At 38.6% G+C, this 18122-nt stretch overlaps 1 protein-coding gene across 1 annotated transcript in view; it reads right to left on the bottom strand.

Annotated features, from left to right (window-relative positions):
• The window catches only part of TMEFF2 (transmembrane protein with EGF like and two follistatin like domains 2), a 297666-nt gene that overhangs the window by 45549 nt on the left and 233995 nt on the right, over positions 1 to 18122 (bottom strand). Inside the window, exons 6-7 of the mRNA XM_060780754.2 lie at positions 14105 to 14253; positions 9232 to 9291 (exon numbers count right to left, since the gene is read on the bottom strand). Of these exons, the coding sequence (XP_060636737.2) occupies positions 9232 to 9291; positions 14105 to 14253 (209 nt within the window). The remainder of the gene's footprint in view (positions 1 to 9231; positions 9292 to 14104; positions 14254 to 18122) is intronic.

The raw sequence follows: 18122 nt of genomic DNA, 5'->3' as shown, positions 1-18122 counted from the left end.
TGCATTGAGTCCATAGCACTGAGTCATGGCAGTTAAAGTAAAGGCAGCCCCTGAGTTACAAACATCCACCTTACAAATGACTCCAAGTTAAGAACAGAGTTAGATTTACTTTGATACTCCATTAGACCTGGGCCTTCTTGAAAGACTCGGGTCTAATGGCGTACGGGCCCTGTGGGGACTGACCCCTCGATAGTCCTGGGATTATCGAGGGGTCAGTCCGCACAGCAGAATTTGCTTTTTCAAGTCCTGTGGGTTGCCATACAACAAAGCCTGCTTCTTTTGGGTACCCATGCAGAAGCAATGTGGGAGAAAACGGGTTACTTTAATCCATTTTCTTCCATGATAAATTGCTGGTGTCTTCACTGATGGTTAAGCCCTAATCCTTATTTCCACAATAAGCCATTTTTTTCAAAATCCAATTATCACAGGGACAGAAAATGAAGTGAAATCTTCTGAACAGGCAAAACAAACACTAAAGGGGTGTTGATTCTTCCCTATGTTATCCATATGTGTGTGTGTGACTGGAGTTACACTTAAAGATGTACCTGTTCTGGCTTACAAACAAATTCAACCTAAGAAAAAAAACCCTACAGATCATGACTTACCGGGCAATGCCTGTTGTGGCACGGGATGCCCTCTTGCTGGCCATAATGGGATGCAGGGGGCTTCTTCTTACCAGAAGCCCCCTGTGCAGTGGGAAAATTTTCCTGTCACTGGGGCGGCAGGAGCCATCCCCGTTTTCTGGTTGCCCTGGGCTCTTCATAGGCACCTTGCCTGTTTTGCTTTCCAAGTCGGTGTTTGTGTCGTCTTTGGTTGTCGGTGGAAGGCGTGTTGCCCCTCCACATGCAACTATCTTGTTTGTAACTTGGGGACTGCCTGTAGTGGGGTTGCCTTTGAAAACTGTTCGGAAGCTTCAACTAGTCCAACGAGAGGCAGCCAGGTTAATAACTGGGGTGGCATACAGGGAGCACACAACTCCCATGTTATGCCAGCTCCACTGGGTGCCAGTTTGCTACTGGGCACAATTCAAAGTGCTGGCTTTGACCTATAAAGCCCTAAACGGCCCTGGCCCAAATTACCTGTTCGAACGCATCTCTCCCTATGAACCATCGCAGAGATTAAGATCCTCCGGGGAGGCCCTGCTTTCCGTCCTGCCATTGTCACAGACGTGATTGGTGGGGATGAGAGAAAGGCCTTCTTGGTGATTGCTCCCCGGCTATGGAACTCCCTTCCTGGGTGAGATCAGGTCAGCCCCCTCTCTCCTGTTCTTTAGAAGGATGGTAAAAACTTGGCTGTGGGACCAAGCTTTCGGGACAGGGCAATAAAGCAGCAATAGGAAAGATTACCAGGCCAATTAGATTTGACGTGGATGACTAGGACGGTTTTAAATTGTGTATTTTAATATTTTGATAAATGTTTTTAATGTTATGTATATAAGAATTTGTGTCTCGGCATTGAATGTTTGCCATATATTTGCTGTGCTCCGCCCTGAGTCCACTTCGGGGTGAGAAGGGCGGAATATAAATGTTTTAAATAAATAAATAATAAATAGTGCCAAACTGCATTGCTTCTACAATTCTTTTTAGCTTTTAAAAGAGTTATATGTAGTCATTTTCTCATACAGTACTGAATATTGGCCTTGGATACTAGTTACACTTTTCAACTCTATAATGAGAAAAAAAAGGAAAAAAAAACCTTTTATAAAAAAGAAAAAAAGATCCTCGAGCAAAGTTACAGGTTTTTTATTCCTTTCTCTAAAACTCAAGGAAAAAAAGGTTGGCATAGTAATGCCTTTAAAAAACCTTAATTTAAAAGGACACTGTCAGGTAGTTTAAGCTCACGATTTGACCTACTTTTTAAATGTTACAAATTGCAATCTAGGACAGCTTCTTTTTTCAAATTCTATTGCAAAAATTTAATAAGTGATATTACAGTTAAAAAAGAAAAAAGGGAAGGCTTTAACTACATTCATAACTTTCAATCAAGTGTCCTTTGAAGTGGTCCAGTGCAGGCAGCTCAATGAGTCCCTTTCAGGCTGCCAGGTGGGTTCAAACAGGCATCTGCCTATATTAATTCCTAAAATGAATGACTGGTTTCAGCCCACTGTAAATGTCAGTGTAGAATCACCCTTATTTACTGCGATTGGACAATAAATCCCATGGAAAGTTTGCATGATATTCTTTTTGCACTTTATATATGAAAGGGGACAAAAAAAGAGGTGGAATATTTGGGGCAAAGCATATGATATCCTTGTAGGTTCTGTCCATCTTAGGCCCCTTCTACACTGCAATACAACATCTAGATTATCTGCTTTGAACTAGATTGTATGGCAGTGTAGACTCATGTAAGCCAATTCAAAACAGATAATCTGGATTATCTGCTTTGATAACCTGGATAATATGGCAGTAAAGAAGGGGCCTTAGAATATCCAAATGAGGGTCTGTGCCCAGTCAGGACACAGATGTGGAAAATTGATGTGACAGAATCCATAGTCTATTTCCAAAAAGAACTGACATGTTCCAAACTTTCTTGAGGGCCACATCAATATAAAATGCCAAGGTCTCAGCTTTCACAGTCCTCAAATGGCTGAATGATAGATAATTTATTGTTGTTGTTATCATTATTGTTATCATTTTTACTGCCTACAATAGGGATAGCTGGTCACACATTTTTTCATGCCTCAGGATTACATGGCTTGCTTTGGCTAAGAGGCACACTGGGATTGGTGATGGTAAGGGTATTATTTATGTCTCTATTCTAGGTAATGCAATGCCTTGATCTGGTCCTACATATGACTATAACACTGAATGAAATATGCAGAATAATCACAGGATGTCTTAAACCTACATCTATTGATAGACTCTATAGGCTAGCTGGCATACCCCCGCTCTGCTGTGCTGCTAACTGTGAGAGAAATAAGGTTGAACACTGTGAAAGCCATCCACCACTTGGCTATCAGCCTGTTCCTCCAGCAACAGCAAGAGTATTCCTCTGGGCAGCTAAACCAGGAAATCCCAAGTGGTTGGCCCCCCACGAGGGTCTGCCTTCAGGGACAAACCAAGAATGAGCAACTTGGAAGTTCCTGGAAGAGACTCAGAAGTGATGTTGGGAGATCAAAAGACAACCTGGCTAAATGTCACTACCTAGGAAAAGCCTCCACCTGGTTTGATTGTGGAGCAGGACAAACAGCTCAGCATCTGCCTACAATGCTCTGCCTCATGCACAGAGGAAGATCTGTTTAAAGCTACAATGTGGTCGCTGTTGCCCGTTTTTGGTTTACAATTGTTTAGCCACTTGTGTTTCCTGTATTTTATCAATTTTACACTTATTTATGCAATGCTTTTGACATGAAATAAAAATTAAATTTGGTCCTGCATAGATCTGTCTCTGTCTGTAATTCCCTAGAATGTATTTTGAACTTAAATTTTCAGATCCTCCGGGTCGAATGCCTCTGGTGAAAGATTGTAGGAACCACGGTCCAGCATTATAAATTGACAATCCCTTCTGAGAGGAAACCTTTGTGTGTTTTATTAGATGACTGAAAGGGTGGATAGCACTGTTGTGGGGGCTGATTTGGGTCAAAGTCCTTCAGGTGATTACATTTGTTGTAAAGAACCCCATCCAGCACCTCTCTAGGTATCTGTCCATTTTCTGTTTCTAAAAGAGGCCTTTAGGTTTGAACCAGGGCTATATTAATTCCTAAAATAAATGACTGAATAGGGATGACAGAAGGATACCAAAAACAATTTGTGACACAGATTTGTCATGCTCTTAGAGACAAGGATATTTATCAATGGCACGTCCAGTATTTCAAACAGTACAGATGTCATTTTTTAAAACTTGGTAAATGTAGCTGTTATCTAAGAGCTTCAAAACCTATCTGAGATAAGAAGGCGACACTTCCAAAGAGTCTCCAGTAAAAATGCAAAACAAGCTAAGGACTTAGATCCTGAGTGTGTAATCTTAAAGCATCCATTCAGGGATACTATCAAAGAAAAAAAAAGTCCTTTCTTCATGCAGTAATCAGAAATAAGAGAGGCATTAAAATCCATTGAGCTAAGGAGCACGGACAGCATCCATAAAATAATCCCTCGATACAAGCAAGGCAGCCTTGGAGATAAGATGAAAGCGGAGGATTGTATACACAGAGTCTATAACTGCTTCCAGAAAAAGGTGTGAACTTCTCATGAACCTTGGTTTTATTGCTATCTGATTAAAAATGTAGGTTGCTTTAACTTGAATTTCCCACAGAGGATTAATCCATAAAGATAGGACAGGAAGTCTGAGGTAGAGCTGGTTAAAGATTTCTTCCCCTTATGGTCCAAATTGGGGTCCTGGTGGCTAATCTCCCCATAGTATGATGAGGCATTCTTGCTCTAAAACGATGCCACAAGCTTTGTTGGGATTTATTCTAGTTTATTTTTTTGAATGGATGGTATCCCTCAGGTTTCTGTTATATGGGTATTTGGAGTGATTCAACATGTCAACCTGTTTCACTTGGGTTTTCATTATTTTCACTTTCAAATGTGAGCTATCTCTTTCTTCATTGGATTTTATTTTTATACCTCTCTGGGAAGGAAATATGCAATATTTATGCACATTTTAAATGTACATTTCCCTATGTACTGTTGTAAATATACGTATGTTCAATTATTTTTATTTTCAAAATAACAAAGTAATATTTTAAATATATGCAGGTTTGATACACATCCAACCACATACATAATACCTACCTACCTACCTACCTACCTACATACATACAATAAGCTAGTACAAGTGGTCCCTGGTCAAAAAAAGGTTGTGAACCACTGATGTACACCAAATGTAGTTAAAAGGCTTTTTCAACTCAAACTCCACTTGGTATTTGCAATTATATTATCAGAGCCCAGCAGAGACTCTATAATGCACTCACAGTCTGTAAAGTAGCCATAACTTTGTTCCTTCTCAGAGGAGACAATCCTCCAGTATCTGGCTGTATTCTTGTAGCTGAGTGCATCAAGAACCAAGCATCCTCCTGAAACCTCACAACCTCTGAGGATGCTTGCCACAGATGCAGGTGAAACGTCAGGAGAGAATGCTTCTAGAATATGGCCATACAGCCCAAAAAACCTACAACAACTCAGTAATATGGTTTTGCTTGTGCTAGACAGAAACTAATATGACTTCACTTGGGCTAACCTAGGGGGCCCTCCTACACAGACATTAACGCTGGCTTGAGGTTGGTGCATCTACAGAATGAATACCTGCAAGGCAAGCTACAACATGAATCTAAGCCAAGACAACATGTTAAAAACTCTCACTGGAAATTCCAGATTACACGGCACTGTAGAAGCAGTTTAGAGAACACTTGTGGAGAATTGTGGATTTTTAAAAAAAACTTGACACAGTGAAGGTGAAAAGCAAAGTATTTAGTTTGTCCTTGAAACATTAATGGCTTTCTGGTAGCATGGAATGAGGATTCAGTTATTGACCTGGAAGGGATCTGTAGAAGTTTAGATGCCTGGCATTGAAAGACAACCTAAACGTCTGCTAGAAAATGTATATAACTTGACAAAACCATGTTACACTATACAAGCATTCCGGGGATTCTATTCATATTAGAGAAGGCAGCTTGTGCCTTATGTGAATTCAGTTTTAACTAGATATGAATGAGACTTTTATTATACCTCATCTTTCACAAAAATTTGCCTGAATTAACATATTTTCATATTCAGGATGGAATGAGTGTAATATTTTTTATAAGAACTGAATGTCTATGACACAGGTTGATCTTCTCTTATCCAGAATTCTGAAATCTTAAAAACTCCATAATCCAAAATTGACCATACAAGTAGCTGAGGAAGTGACACCCTTTCTTTCAGATGGTTCAGTATACACAGATTTTGTTTCAGGCTTGAAAGTATTTAAAATATTGTATGAAAATATCTTCAGGCTTTGTGTATAAGGTATTGATGAAACATAAATGCATTTTGTGCTTAGACTTGAACTACCCTTCCAAGATATCTCATTATATACATCTATGCGAGTACAAGTATATCAAAATGTGCTCATTTCCCCTCCCTCTCTGTATAGCTGTCATGAATGAGTGGCAATAAAATATGGGGGCTTTACTAGCAGTTCTTCTCTGGATGTCTCTAATTTTGGGAATGAAGGGAGAACAGCAGATTCCAGGAGTATGTTGATGAGTTACATTCACAGCTGAAGTTGGATCAAGCAGGGGGAAGAATAAGCCAAAATGACAAATACTAAGAAAAAGTCCCCACCCCTTTCAAACCTACCATCCCAACCTATTGCCAGATATACTCCCTCCTTGCAAGACCTCATCTAAAGCTTTTTTTTTTGTCATGTCAGGAGTGACTTGAGAAACTGCAAGTCACTCTGGTGTGAGAGTATTGGCCGTCTGCAAGGACGTTGCCCAGGGGACACCCGGATGATTTATGTTTTTATCATCCTTGTGAGAGGCTTCTCTCATGTCCCCGCTTGGGGAGCTGGAGCTGACACAGGGAGCTCATTCGCCTCTCCCCGGATTCGAACCTGCGACCTGTCGGACTTCAGTCCTGCCGGCACAGGGATTTAACCCACTGTGCCACCAGGGGCTCCCATCTAAAGATGAGGACATGGTTGTCCTACAAGAACTTGAAGAGCAAAAATCACCCAGAAGTTATTCCTAAACTATGTTGTGACATTCCTTATTATATGGGACATGGCTGGAAGATGCAACATCTAACAAATTGGGGATAACTTTATATTAACAAAGGAGTTATGCTTTTAGGAAATATAATGTCTATTTTGATACTAAAATCTAAAAAAAAAATCAGTGGTGTGCTTCCAATGGATTCTACTGCATCCTTAAGGCTTGGCAATTCCCTCTCCTTTTCAAACCTCTCCCACCATCTTAGCATTAGATCCCACTCACGAGTCTGTTATTCTGGAACAGAGTGGCTTAACAGAAGCTGACATAATAATGCTTACATTAGGTTTTTTAAAAATTTAACAAACAATGTAACGTTTTCTTAGATGAATGAATGAATAAATAAGTAGTACAATTATTGTATAAACAGACAAATTAATTCCTGAAACATGTGTTTTGCATATGGAAGTATGTCTGACTATTTATTCAAGCCATGTGCTGCAAGGAGAAGGCAAACATCTTGTTGTCTTGTGGGGCCAAGAATTCTTAATAAAATAATCTCAGCACAGATTAATAAATAAGGACACACCGTCTTTTATCTTTCAGTACATCCCAAACACAAAACAAGTGTCAAATGTCAAAGTCAGAGCTTCAACTTCACAAAGCTTTAGTTCTTTATCAGAAAGAAAATCACAAATAGAAGCTATGATGCATCTCTTTGCATGTTTTCAATGATTATACTCCTAAGTATTTCCATTCTCTGTTCTACAGTCAAGCTGTGAAAATCTGCAGAAGCATTAAAGACTCCGAGCAAATTAATCCTTCCAGTAAAGCAGATTTGAAAAATAAAAATGAGCAAAAATAAAAATACTGTTCCCATGATACAAAACAACACTTGATAAAACCTTAAATAACATTTACATATATATTATATTTCAAAATACTTTATTAAGCATGAGCTGGGGTTATATTTTATTGGCGTTTCCAAATAAATTAAAGCCATTTATCATTGAAAAAATAATCTGCTTTAATATATCTCATTAACTTTGCATCCAGTGCAGGCAAGTTGTATTCCCTATTCCAACAAGGTCTGAAGTCCCAAACAGACAGAAAGGAGCTATAAGAAATTATTGGTTTCAACTCCATGGCATGCTGATCTTTTTAAAAAATGAAATTTGAAACAGTGTGGATGCCACACTGATGAATGGGACTGCAGTCCAAGTCAACGATGGGAAAACTGGGAAGGGGGTGTTCATGCGCCAAGATGAAAGGAGGTCTCAGATTAAAAAGCAGTGCTGTCAGTGGATTCATAAATTCTAAAATTTTGATTATTATGACATTTAACTGATCAATTGGGATAGTTAAATATAATTAAATTAATTTACATTTTTACAAACTTACTAAAATCGGCTTTTGGGATGAGAGGGGTGATAGGTATCCCATAATGAGGAGCTAAGACTTTGAAAGGTGAAATTGATTTCATTGACCAACAGAAATGCCACTTGTAACATTTGATTTTTCATCACACTGACCAAAAGGGAAAATATGATCACAACAATGCACCACCACACCCAAAATGTGCCATAAAATACACAAGAATGAAGGCTATCAAAACCATCAGATCTCAATATGAAAGTCAATGACTTAAATCTAGTTGTTAGACCAACCAGAAAAGGTCAACCAAATATATAGGTAGTGTACTTGATAACAGTCAACATTTAGGTCCTTTCCACACAGCTGAATAAAATCCCACATTATCTGCTTTGAACTGGAATATATGGCAGTGTGGACTCAGTTCAAAGTAGATATTGTGGGTTATTCTGCCTTGATATTCTGGGTTATATGTCTGTGTGGAAAGGCCCTTACTGGTTAAATGTTTAATTTTGGCCAGCGAGCCTGACTCCAATTAGTGTCTCCCAGAATCGATTAATGCTATAACAAAATGAAATACTCAGATTTTAAATTTTTGCTCCAATTAAAAATCAATAAATAAAATTGTACACACACCACCACCACCAAAATTTCTCTTCAATAATCTTAAAATCTAGCATGAATTATATGGTATCAACTTTTGTGCACCATATCTCACTTCATGAGATATGTTATTGTCTGATGAAGTGTATTTATTCCACCAAAGATTAGGCCAAGTAAGGTTTTCTAACCTTTCAGGGAGCAAAAGACCTTTTTTTTTTTTTTTTTTAGAACGGACTAACACTCACCTCCCTGGAAATAAAGAAGAATAAAACTCTTGCACCAAGTTAGTGCAAATTTATTCAATTTTAAAAATAAAAGTTGTCACTTTTGGAGCCCTGAATTTTGCACGAGGTGACACTTTTGGTTCCTTCACATTGAAATAGCAGAATAATGCTATACTGACAACATTGCCTGGAGCAGTGATACCCAGGAAGAGCAGCTGCCTGATAGCTTTAGAAACACATTTACCTTTCCATTTTTATTCACATTAATAACATTTAGTTGGTAATATTAAAGATCCTGCCATCTATTGTTAGTTTTTCTAAATAAAGCAAAAGTAAACATGCTTTCCCTTTTGGGAAAAAAAAACTTTTATTTCTATGCAACAATATGAACTGAGGAGTTACCTGCGTAATCTGTTCTTGCATAATGCCCATCTTCTGTCTTTGTAGTGGTGGTTGTGTTATCTGAAAAACACCAATGGGTTTTATCTTGTTATGTTTCCATAATGGTATCTCCTTGCTCTGCTAAATTGTTCTCTTGCATTTTTAGTTAATGACAATGTTGTCTCAAATTAGTACTATGTTAGTACTGAGAAACATAAGAAACATTACTACCAGTATACTTCTGGTTTTTAGCATTGTTTCTGTGGTCTATGATCTACAGCAGTGGTTTCCAACATGTGATCCACGGACCACCAGTGGTCCACAGGAACTAAAATATGGCCCATGGCCTCACGGTTACTACACTGTTGCAATGTGAGTGACTGGTCTCACAAAACCCACCTATAGTGCCAAGGCTTATTAAATATGGTTTTCTCTGGGTGAGCAGATGGTGACTACTGGATGGCATATGTTCTGTTTCAGAAACTAGACCTGATGTCAACTACCCAAAGCAATTTTCTGATTCAGCGCCCCAAATAACCAAATCAAATCTAAAGTTCACCAAAAACTGATTCGTAACCCTTTTGGTACTAATGCTGAAGAATGGTCCCTGGTCAAAATGGTCCTTGGTCAAATGGCCCCTGGTCAAAAAAAAAAAAGATTGGGAATCACTGATCTACAGGAATATTGAATTTTAATGTATCCCATGTTATCCTGAATATGCAAGGCTGGCAAATATATGAACCTTTTAAAAACCTTGTTCAGTACAAAAGTGACAAAATTTGCAATCTCTGTCCCCTTCTACACTGCTGTATAACATCCAGATTATCTGCTTTGAACTGGATTATATGGCAGTGTAGTCTAATTTAATCTGGATTTTATAAGGCAGTTTAGATGGGGCATCTGAGGTAGGGTGTGGGGACAGATTTAATACACTGGCCTGAATGTCTGGAACAGCTAAAGCTGTGCCTACCTAACTAAAAAAAAAAGTGGGCTCATGGCTCAGTTACTGTGTAAAGTCCACATAATGTAAAGTTGAATTTTCAGCAAAACTTCTGTTTCCATCAGTTAAATCAAGTCAACGGAAGCCAGGATATATCCTGGAGTTTTCTAGAAGCTGTCCATACTGCCAATGGATCAACACATTTCTGAGTTATGATATTTCAGTGTTGAGTTTTGTGACCAGAAATCTCTCAAAGATAGAGTTGCTTGTTAGCAGCAACATACTGGTGGTGGCTCTGATGTGATCCTGCTCCCAGGTTGCATCAGAACACCTCTGGAGATTATTAGACCAGATTGATCCAGAGGAAATATTTCTAGGCCCCATTACACTGACACTATAATGCAGTTTCAAGAAAACTCAAAACCTTGGTGCCACAAAATGCATGTCACCAACGTGTGCTGTAGTACACATTTAAGGATATACAGCACATTAATAGTCATGGCAAAGTCCGAGTTTAGCCAAATAATGTACTGTAGCAGATGCCAGTCTATCCCAGATCCAGAGCAACTTTGGGCATGGCTGAGGAGCAGGGGGCTAATCAGCCCTCTGGAGTGGGAATTGACTACCTCCACTGCTACTTGTCCCCCCTTATTTTCGCCTCTATGCCTCCAGAGTGCTAGTGCACATCTGTTCTGGAAATGGGGGGGGGGGGGGGGAGAATCCCTGCAAAGCAGTTTGAAGCCAGATTAATGTAATTAATTATCCACTTGACCTCAAACCAGTTCCATATCTAGTCATCCTCCCAAACTGGTCCCAAACATTCCTCCCAAACTGGTTCCAAGCTGCATTACAGTGTTAATCTAGATGTGTCCTTCCTTATAATAGATTTGGCAGCACAGGAATAGTTCTTTCCTCAGAGACAGCTGTCTCCTTGAATGTTTAAGGAAAGGTAAAATGATATGTTACAATCAAACATGTCTTGAACTCATACATTCTTTTAAAAGAAATGCAATGACAAAACTGTCAAATTATATTTTCATATTTCTATGCAATAATAATAAGTAGCATTGACATTGCAACATCCAGGGCTATTACATAAAAGTAGTTTCAAGAATTATATAAGGCATTTAATATGTATAAAGCATTTAATGTAGAAGTTTGGAAGATATGGTTGCTCCTCTGTTTCAAAAACTTATAGTAGGAAGAACTCCAGTTCAGAAAGATATTTTAACTAGTTTATTTTTAAAACTGCTAATTATTCAAAGGGTAACACATTGCCTTTTGCCAGCATATTTTAGTTATTTCTCTTGAGAATACATTATAAAAATCCAAAAATATCCCCAAATACCCTCAGTATGGGGACTAACAAGTCACCATTACGATTTTGCAAACAGAATGACTTTATGACCTTGTTAATCAAAAGTAATACATTGCAGGCAAAGTTGCTAACTTCTGACATATTACTTTCAAGCTTTTTTTTTTTTTAAAAATATGATCTCCAGTTTCATCTGCTACAGTAGAAATTATAGAATCATAAAATTACAGAATACATATTCCTCCATTCCAGAGGTAACTGGCACTTATGAGCATCCTAATTTATAAAAAACAGTTGAATTAAATAGAAAGGGTTCTCAAAATTTTGTCCAAAATGTATTTGGGAAGGAAGGAAGGAAGGAAGGAAGGAGGCAAGGTATCAGAAAAAGACAGGTGACCTCATCAAACTTGTTTCTGGACTCGCCACATATCATGGTGAATCTGCTTGCCTGGTGGGGACCATGGGAAATCGATTGCCCAGTTTTCCCCCACTGATCTGTATAGTAACACGGGAAACCTCCCATGTTGCCATCATGGCGGCGCATGCTAGTTGACTTTCCCTTTCACGATGGAGCCCCACCAAAAGTAGGATGTGAAGCATAGGTCTCCATTGCAAAAGGAATACCACCAAAAAACACCACGTCTGATGAGATCATTGGAAAGATAGCAATGAAGGAACTAGACAAGATCCTGAAGTGTAAAAATAATGCAAAAATTAGGATAATCCATGTCACCATATTTCCCATCATTATGTATTGTTGTAAAAGCTGAACAGTGAAAAAAAGCTGGGAGAAAGCAAGAACATGCTCTTTCTGAGTCTTACAACATTCAAGTTATACATGGACCAAAGAGAAAGTAAGCAAACCAATAATAACAACAACAATAATATGTGTGCCTCCAGATTTTGTGTTCAGATTGATTCATGCATTCCACACTTTGTCAAATTACTTTTCCTTGATTTCTCAGGTTTAGTTTCTTCTTAATAATTATTTTAGCACAGGGCACAAGACTGGAGAATTGTGGGAACATGAAGTCATTTGTGTCTGGTGTGCACTGTACCAAATGGGAGATTAAGAACTGTACTTTTGATGGAAGAACAACTCAGGACACTTAAGGTAAAAGGTATCAGGCCCTCGGATATTGTTTTTCAACTGATCAAAACTGCATAGAGAGACACTCTCAATATGCCTTCCATGGGTGGTATCTTGGGTTCTATACAAAGAACAACTGACAGAAGCAGCTTTGATACTGGTGATCATCTGCTAGATCTCATTAGGTGGATCTATCAACTCTAACAGCTTCCTTGTGGAATGTCTCCTGATAACACCAAGATTTGGATCCTGATACTACCAGGTTGTTGACTTATTGCTATGCTACTATATTCCAGTAGTGTGGTGGTGAAAACCCATAGTCCCATGGGAGAACAAGAGATCTGCATACTGACTGAATTTTAAAGCATGATGTGTATAGACAACTCTGGGATTAAGGTCTCGCTCATCTCCTCTTGGGGCTGGTGGCTGTCAAAGCCGATAGTTCTACAAAGTGCCTGCTGTCTCAGCCTTGGTGGGTACAGTGATTGATTGAACAGAATTGAAACATGTTTCCAGGAGGCTTCTGTAACTCACATTTTTTTTAGAAAAAGAGGCACAAACTCCTTATACATATTCATATTCAATCTTCACAAGCAGCCTGTAGCCTGTGTGTTGCCAACCACTGGATTAACATCTTAACCATCTCCTCTTCAGGGTAGTGACTGGTTCTGTTAAAACTGATGGCGTCACTCATCTCATGGGAGACAAGGTACTTCTGAAGACTCTACCAGGGTAAGCTGTGGATCAGGATATTAATGCAAACTAGTTTTCCTTCATTTTGAAAGCTCTTTCTAGGAAAGTGAGGAGGATGAAATCCAGAAATGTTGGGACAGTGTTGGACCCCCTTTCAGTGGGAAAATAGTTTAAAATCTGACAGCAGTAAGACTTTATGGTTAGTTCATCAGTTGATTATGTGGTCGAATTCTAGAAGAGGTTGATCATAGAGTCATGCTAGAGGACCTAGAGTTTCCTAGAAAAGTGTCCGCTCAGGTAAATTAAAAAAAGGTGGTTTTTATTTGCAGTTTTCAGATTTTCTCAGGGCTTTTGATTCTAGTGGATGTGGGGGACCCACTGTTTTATATTGATTTTATCAACAGATTTAAATAAACAAGCAAATGAATGAATATTAATAGATTTCTACAAGAAACCAATCTAGGTGTCTTGTACTGTTTATGCAACTTCAAATATTTCAGGATTGAAACACGGAGAGCATTCTGCCAGCCTAAGGCATTCTCTTCACTCTCTAGCTGCACTGCCAAAGCATACGGTAACCGTAGTGCAAGTCTAGTCCTTTTTATGGAAAAAAACAAGGGCAATAAACAACAATGAGAACCTCATTAATTAGTTTTCATTTGGACTGATGTATTTACAGAATAGTGCACCCCAACTACCCTTGACTATATTCTGTGGCCACATATACTGAAGATACATTTGTGAACTGGTCCCAGTCTCTCCCTAAACCCTCCTAACCCCTTCTCTTTTTCACCTGAATAAATATAAAGCAAAAATATAGAGCACACTTTGAAATGGATTTTGTTAGAAGCGTTACCTTGACACCGGCCCAAAGACATGACTTCAATTTTCTCCTGTTTCTGGCATGATGCTTCTTTGATCTGACATGCATTATCATAAGATTTCCCATCGGAAGCACAGAGCGGATTGAAGTTCGTTTGAGAACAGTCAATGTTGCACACGCACCTGGAACAATAAAAAGAGGGCTCATATAAACATAAAATAAAATACCATCACAAATGAATAATACAAGAAAGCCCAACTAGGCATTCACAGTTAAGAATAAATTGTAAAAAAAAAAATAAAGTCAAAAGAATGTGCTTGACATTTTGCCATGGGTTCTCAATTAGAATGTGATAGAATGAAAGCAAGAGCTCTCAGGGGTGGCACAGCTTGCATGCCTGTATAGGACTGATATCCTGGAAAGAATAAAGCAGGATGAACTACAAACAGTCTATCGACTAAGAGGCTGAACTGTGAAGCAAGAAATGTTCAGTTCAATACTGACTGGGGAGAAGACCTTTCAGGTGGTGGCACTACAATTAAGAAACTCTTTCCTTATGGAGGCTCGCCTGTGGCCCACTCTGTTATCTTTTCAACAGCAGACAAATTACCTATGTTTTAACTCATAGAATTAATGCTTTATTTAAAGTTTTACGAGGGCTGATCAACTGTCTCACGCTGTACTTAATGTATTGTTTTTATTATAAGGAAATGGAGTGGAGCCAAGTGAACACTCTGGGAGTGGGATGGAGACAAAAGCAACAATAGCGGGAGACTTAGAGCAAGTCTGGCCGAACACATGCTAGAGCTCTTTGGAAAGCATATGACATGGCAATTAATACATCTTTCTTCACTGCCACCATCGTATCCATACAGTGTCATCCAGCAAAGTTATCTCAATTTGTCAGGAGCATTTTACATCCTGCCTCACAAGAGCAGTATGTAAACCACTCCACAGCCTGATGTATAATCACTCAGATCTGCTCTTACTTCGGTGGTATAGTTGGCATAGGTCCAGTGCATATAATATCGACCCCTGCTTCTCATGTGTGAAATCTGAAGATGTGGAGAGGATCCTTGATGAAGTGATAGCCACCACATGCATACTGGATCCATATATTTCCTAATTGTTGAATGCAGTCTGATAGGGACTGGTGTATTGTGTAACAGGAACAGTAAATACCTCACTACAGCAAAGCATTCTGTATAAAAAAGACTGTGTGAAAGAAAAATCCTCTCTGGGCCCCACCATATCAGGTAACTTTTGACTAATATCATATATTCTGTTTTTGGGCAAATTATTAGAGCATGTAGTAACCTCCTAGTTCCATGGCTTCATGAATCAATTGGATTAACTAAATCAATTTCAGTCAAGCTTCAGGCTGGCCTGACTATGGGATGGAGACAGCTTTGGTCACCAAATAAGTAGGGAACTAGACAGGCAGAGTGTGTCCCTTTTGGTTCTGTTGGACATCTCAGTGGCTTTTGATACCATCAATCATGTTGTCCTTCTGGGTCAGCGCCAACATTTTACAGTGCTCCCCCCTCGGGCTGGATCTATGCTGCAATATAATGCAGTTTCAGAATGCAGATTAACTGTATAGAACCGCATTATATAATAGTATAGACTCATATAATCCAGTTCAATGCAGTGCACCTACATTCTAAAACTGCATTATATGGCGGTGTTGATTCAACTTCAGAAGGTAGTGCTGGGGGAAGCCTGCCTAATTGACACCCTGGCCAGAACCCTGTTTTGGTTGTTTTTGTTTGTTGGGAGTTATTTTTCATAGAAAATATGCAAACATACACATACACAAAGTTTTTCAGACAGGACTATCCAAATGTGGATAGTGCACAAAACTGCAGAGACAGCAAATTATTTATTCTTATTTCCAAAGAAAAAATGATTAAATTTTATTTCTAACATGTTTTCACTGCTCTTTGGTTGCATGATTCTTTTAATGAGAAAATAAGGCATTTTCTATTATATAGGACACATGTGGGACACATGATCAATCTAATGGTCAGAAAATAATCTCAGCAATGAGAATGGAAGATGATATCTATATTGACTTTCCAGTGACCAGTCACAAATGTATCATGCTAAATGCAAGACATCTACATGAAGAAAATCATATTTAATGGAAACCAGATGTTTCTCAACACTGGAGCAGAACCTCTGCAGATATAATGAAAAATACATTATTTAGTTTGATGCTCAGTTTCTTTCTTCATATCCTAGCCATGCCATTCTCTGTGCACAGACAGAAGGACTACTCGTTCTTTAAGCTGAGGGTTTCGAGGAGCAGGCCAGTTGGGGAAGACTCATGGGCTTAATTTGGCCCAAGGAGAAAGATTCTCCACCCCTGGTCTAAACGTTGACTGGATATCAGCAAATACCGTATGACAACCAAGAACTGACCATTCTTACTTTTTCATATTGTTTTTATTATGATATACTTTTGGAAAATATCCCTCAAAGCAGAAAAAAAAGAGCCAAAACATACTATAAACTTAGGAGCAGTATCAGGGTAAATATCCTATATAATTTATGGAGTTCATTTGGAGGTATAATGGTAATGAATGAAGGAGCAGAAAGAAAATAGTAGCCACAATATCAATTTGAAAATTTAGGAGTGGAAGAACACTAAGGAGGCCTGTAAAAGCATAGGGAATGAGCAAGATTTCAGATACAGAATTTCTGTTGAGAACTCATTTTTGGATAGGAGAGTATGTGTGTGTTGGGAATCCTCACTAAAATACATTTTTAAATGAGTGAATGGATGAATGAATCGATACTATGACATAGCAAATTTCATAGGCTTTTGTGAAATAGATACATCCTTTACCCAGAATTCTGAAAACTTGAAATACTCCAAAACTATCCATATAGGTGGCTATGATAGTGACACCTTTACTTGCTGATGGTGTAATGTGCTCAGACTTTGTTTCAAATACAAACTTATTACAAATATAATATGAAATGACTATCAGGCTATGAAACAAATGAATTTCATAGTTAGTCTTTGGTCTTTTCTCTACGATACCTCATTACATATGAATATTTGAACAGAAATATTCCAAAATTCCCCCAAGTCCAAAATCCAAAACACTTCTTGTCCTAAGCATTTTGGGTAAGGGCTGATCATTCTGTATTCAGATCACCTCTGGTTTTGGTTTCCCCTCAAAGTCACTGGGAAGTACTTTGGGATGTATGATATGAAGAATTTTCAGGCATTTTTTTTTAGCATCTCCTCCATGACTGTGTGAACTGATCAAGTTGTTTATTATTAAATTTAGCATGATATAAGACAAATTTCCCAGCAGGTCTGATGTTTGAAAGTTTACTGACTTATGAAGACAGGCCTTGCAGAATGTATGAAATGTGCTTGTAGTGTGTCTTTTCCCTGCTTCATGATGTTATCGACTTGAACTGAGTGCCTCTGGATGTGTGCAAAAAACAATAAATGCCTTGGAAATATTTATAGAACGCTCTAGATACCCATGCCTTCCATCCAGAGGGGAGTCTAACCCCCCTCTGTACCAGCCATGATGATGTCACTGGTCAACACAATGCAATAGAGCTTTTTTACACAAGCTCTAAAATGTCTATATCAATTTCTAAAGTTATTCTAAAGGATTCTGAAGCTTGGAGAGACTCCAAATCTAATTCCTGAATAATATCTCAAGAGGAAAATTAAAAAAAGTCAACCCATCACTCAATGAAATTCTTTGAGACAGCTATTATTGTCCTTTGGTGGTGGTTGAGGTGGCGGTGGTATGATTGCTCTTCCCAGTCTGAGCTTTTGGGACTAGGAGGATAATATATCTACATGAACAGAAACCTCAAGGTGCACTTCCCTTTGGGGCAAAGAATTATTCTTATTGTTCCATTAAAAGGAGTGTAAACAATGACAGGCCTGTTTGTGGCAGCAGTCAGATAGCAGTTTCCCAGTCCCAAAGGCTCTTGGACGTGCTTTACTTTGAAAGTAATATGATCATTTGATCATTTTATCACTGTGTGTGTGACAGCCAGTTATAGTTTTATC

The sequence above is a fragment of the Anolis sagrei genome, chromosome 1 (assembly GCF_037176765.1).
Source record: "Anolis sagrei isolate rAnoSag1 chromosome 1, rAnoSag1.mat, whole genome shotgun sequence".
Taxonomy (NCBI): domain Eukaryota; kingdom Metazoa; phylum Chordata; class Lepidosauria; order Squamata; family Dactyloidae; genus Anolis; species Anolis sagrei.
This window is presented reverse-complemented; position numbering and strand designations above follow the sequence as displayed.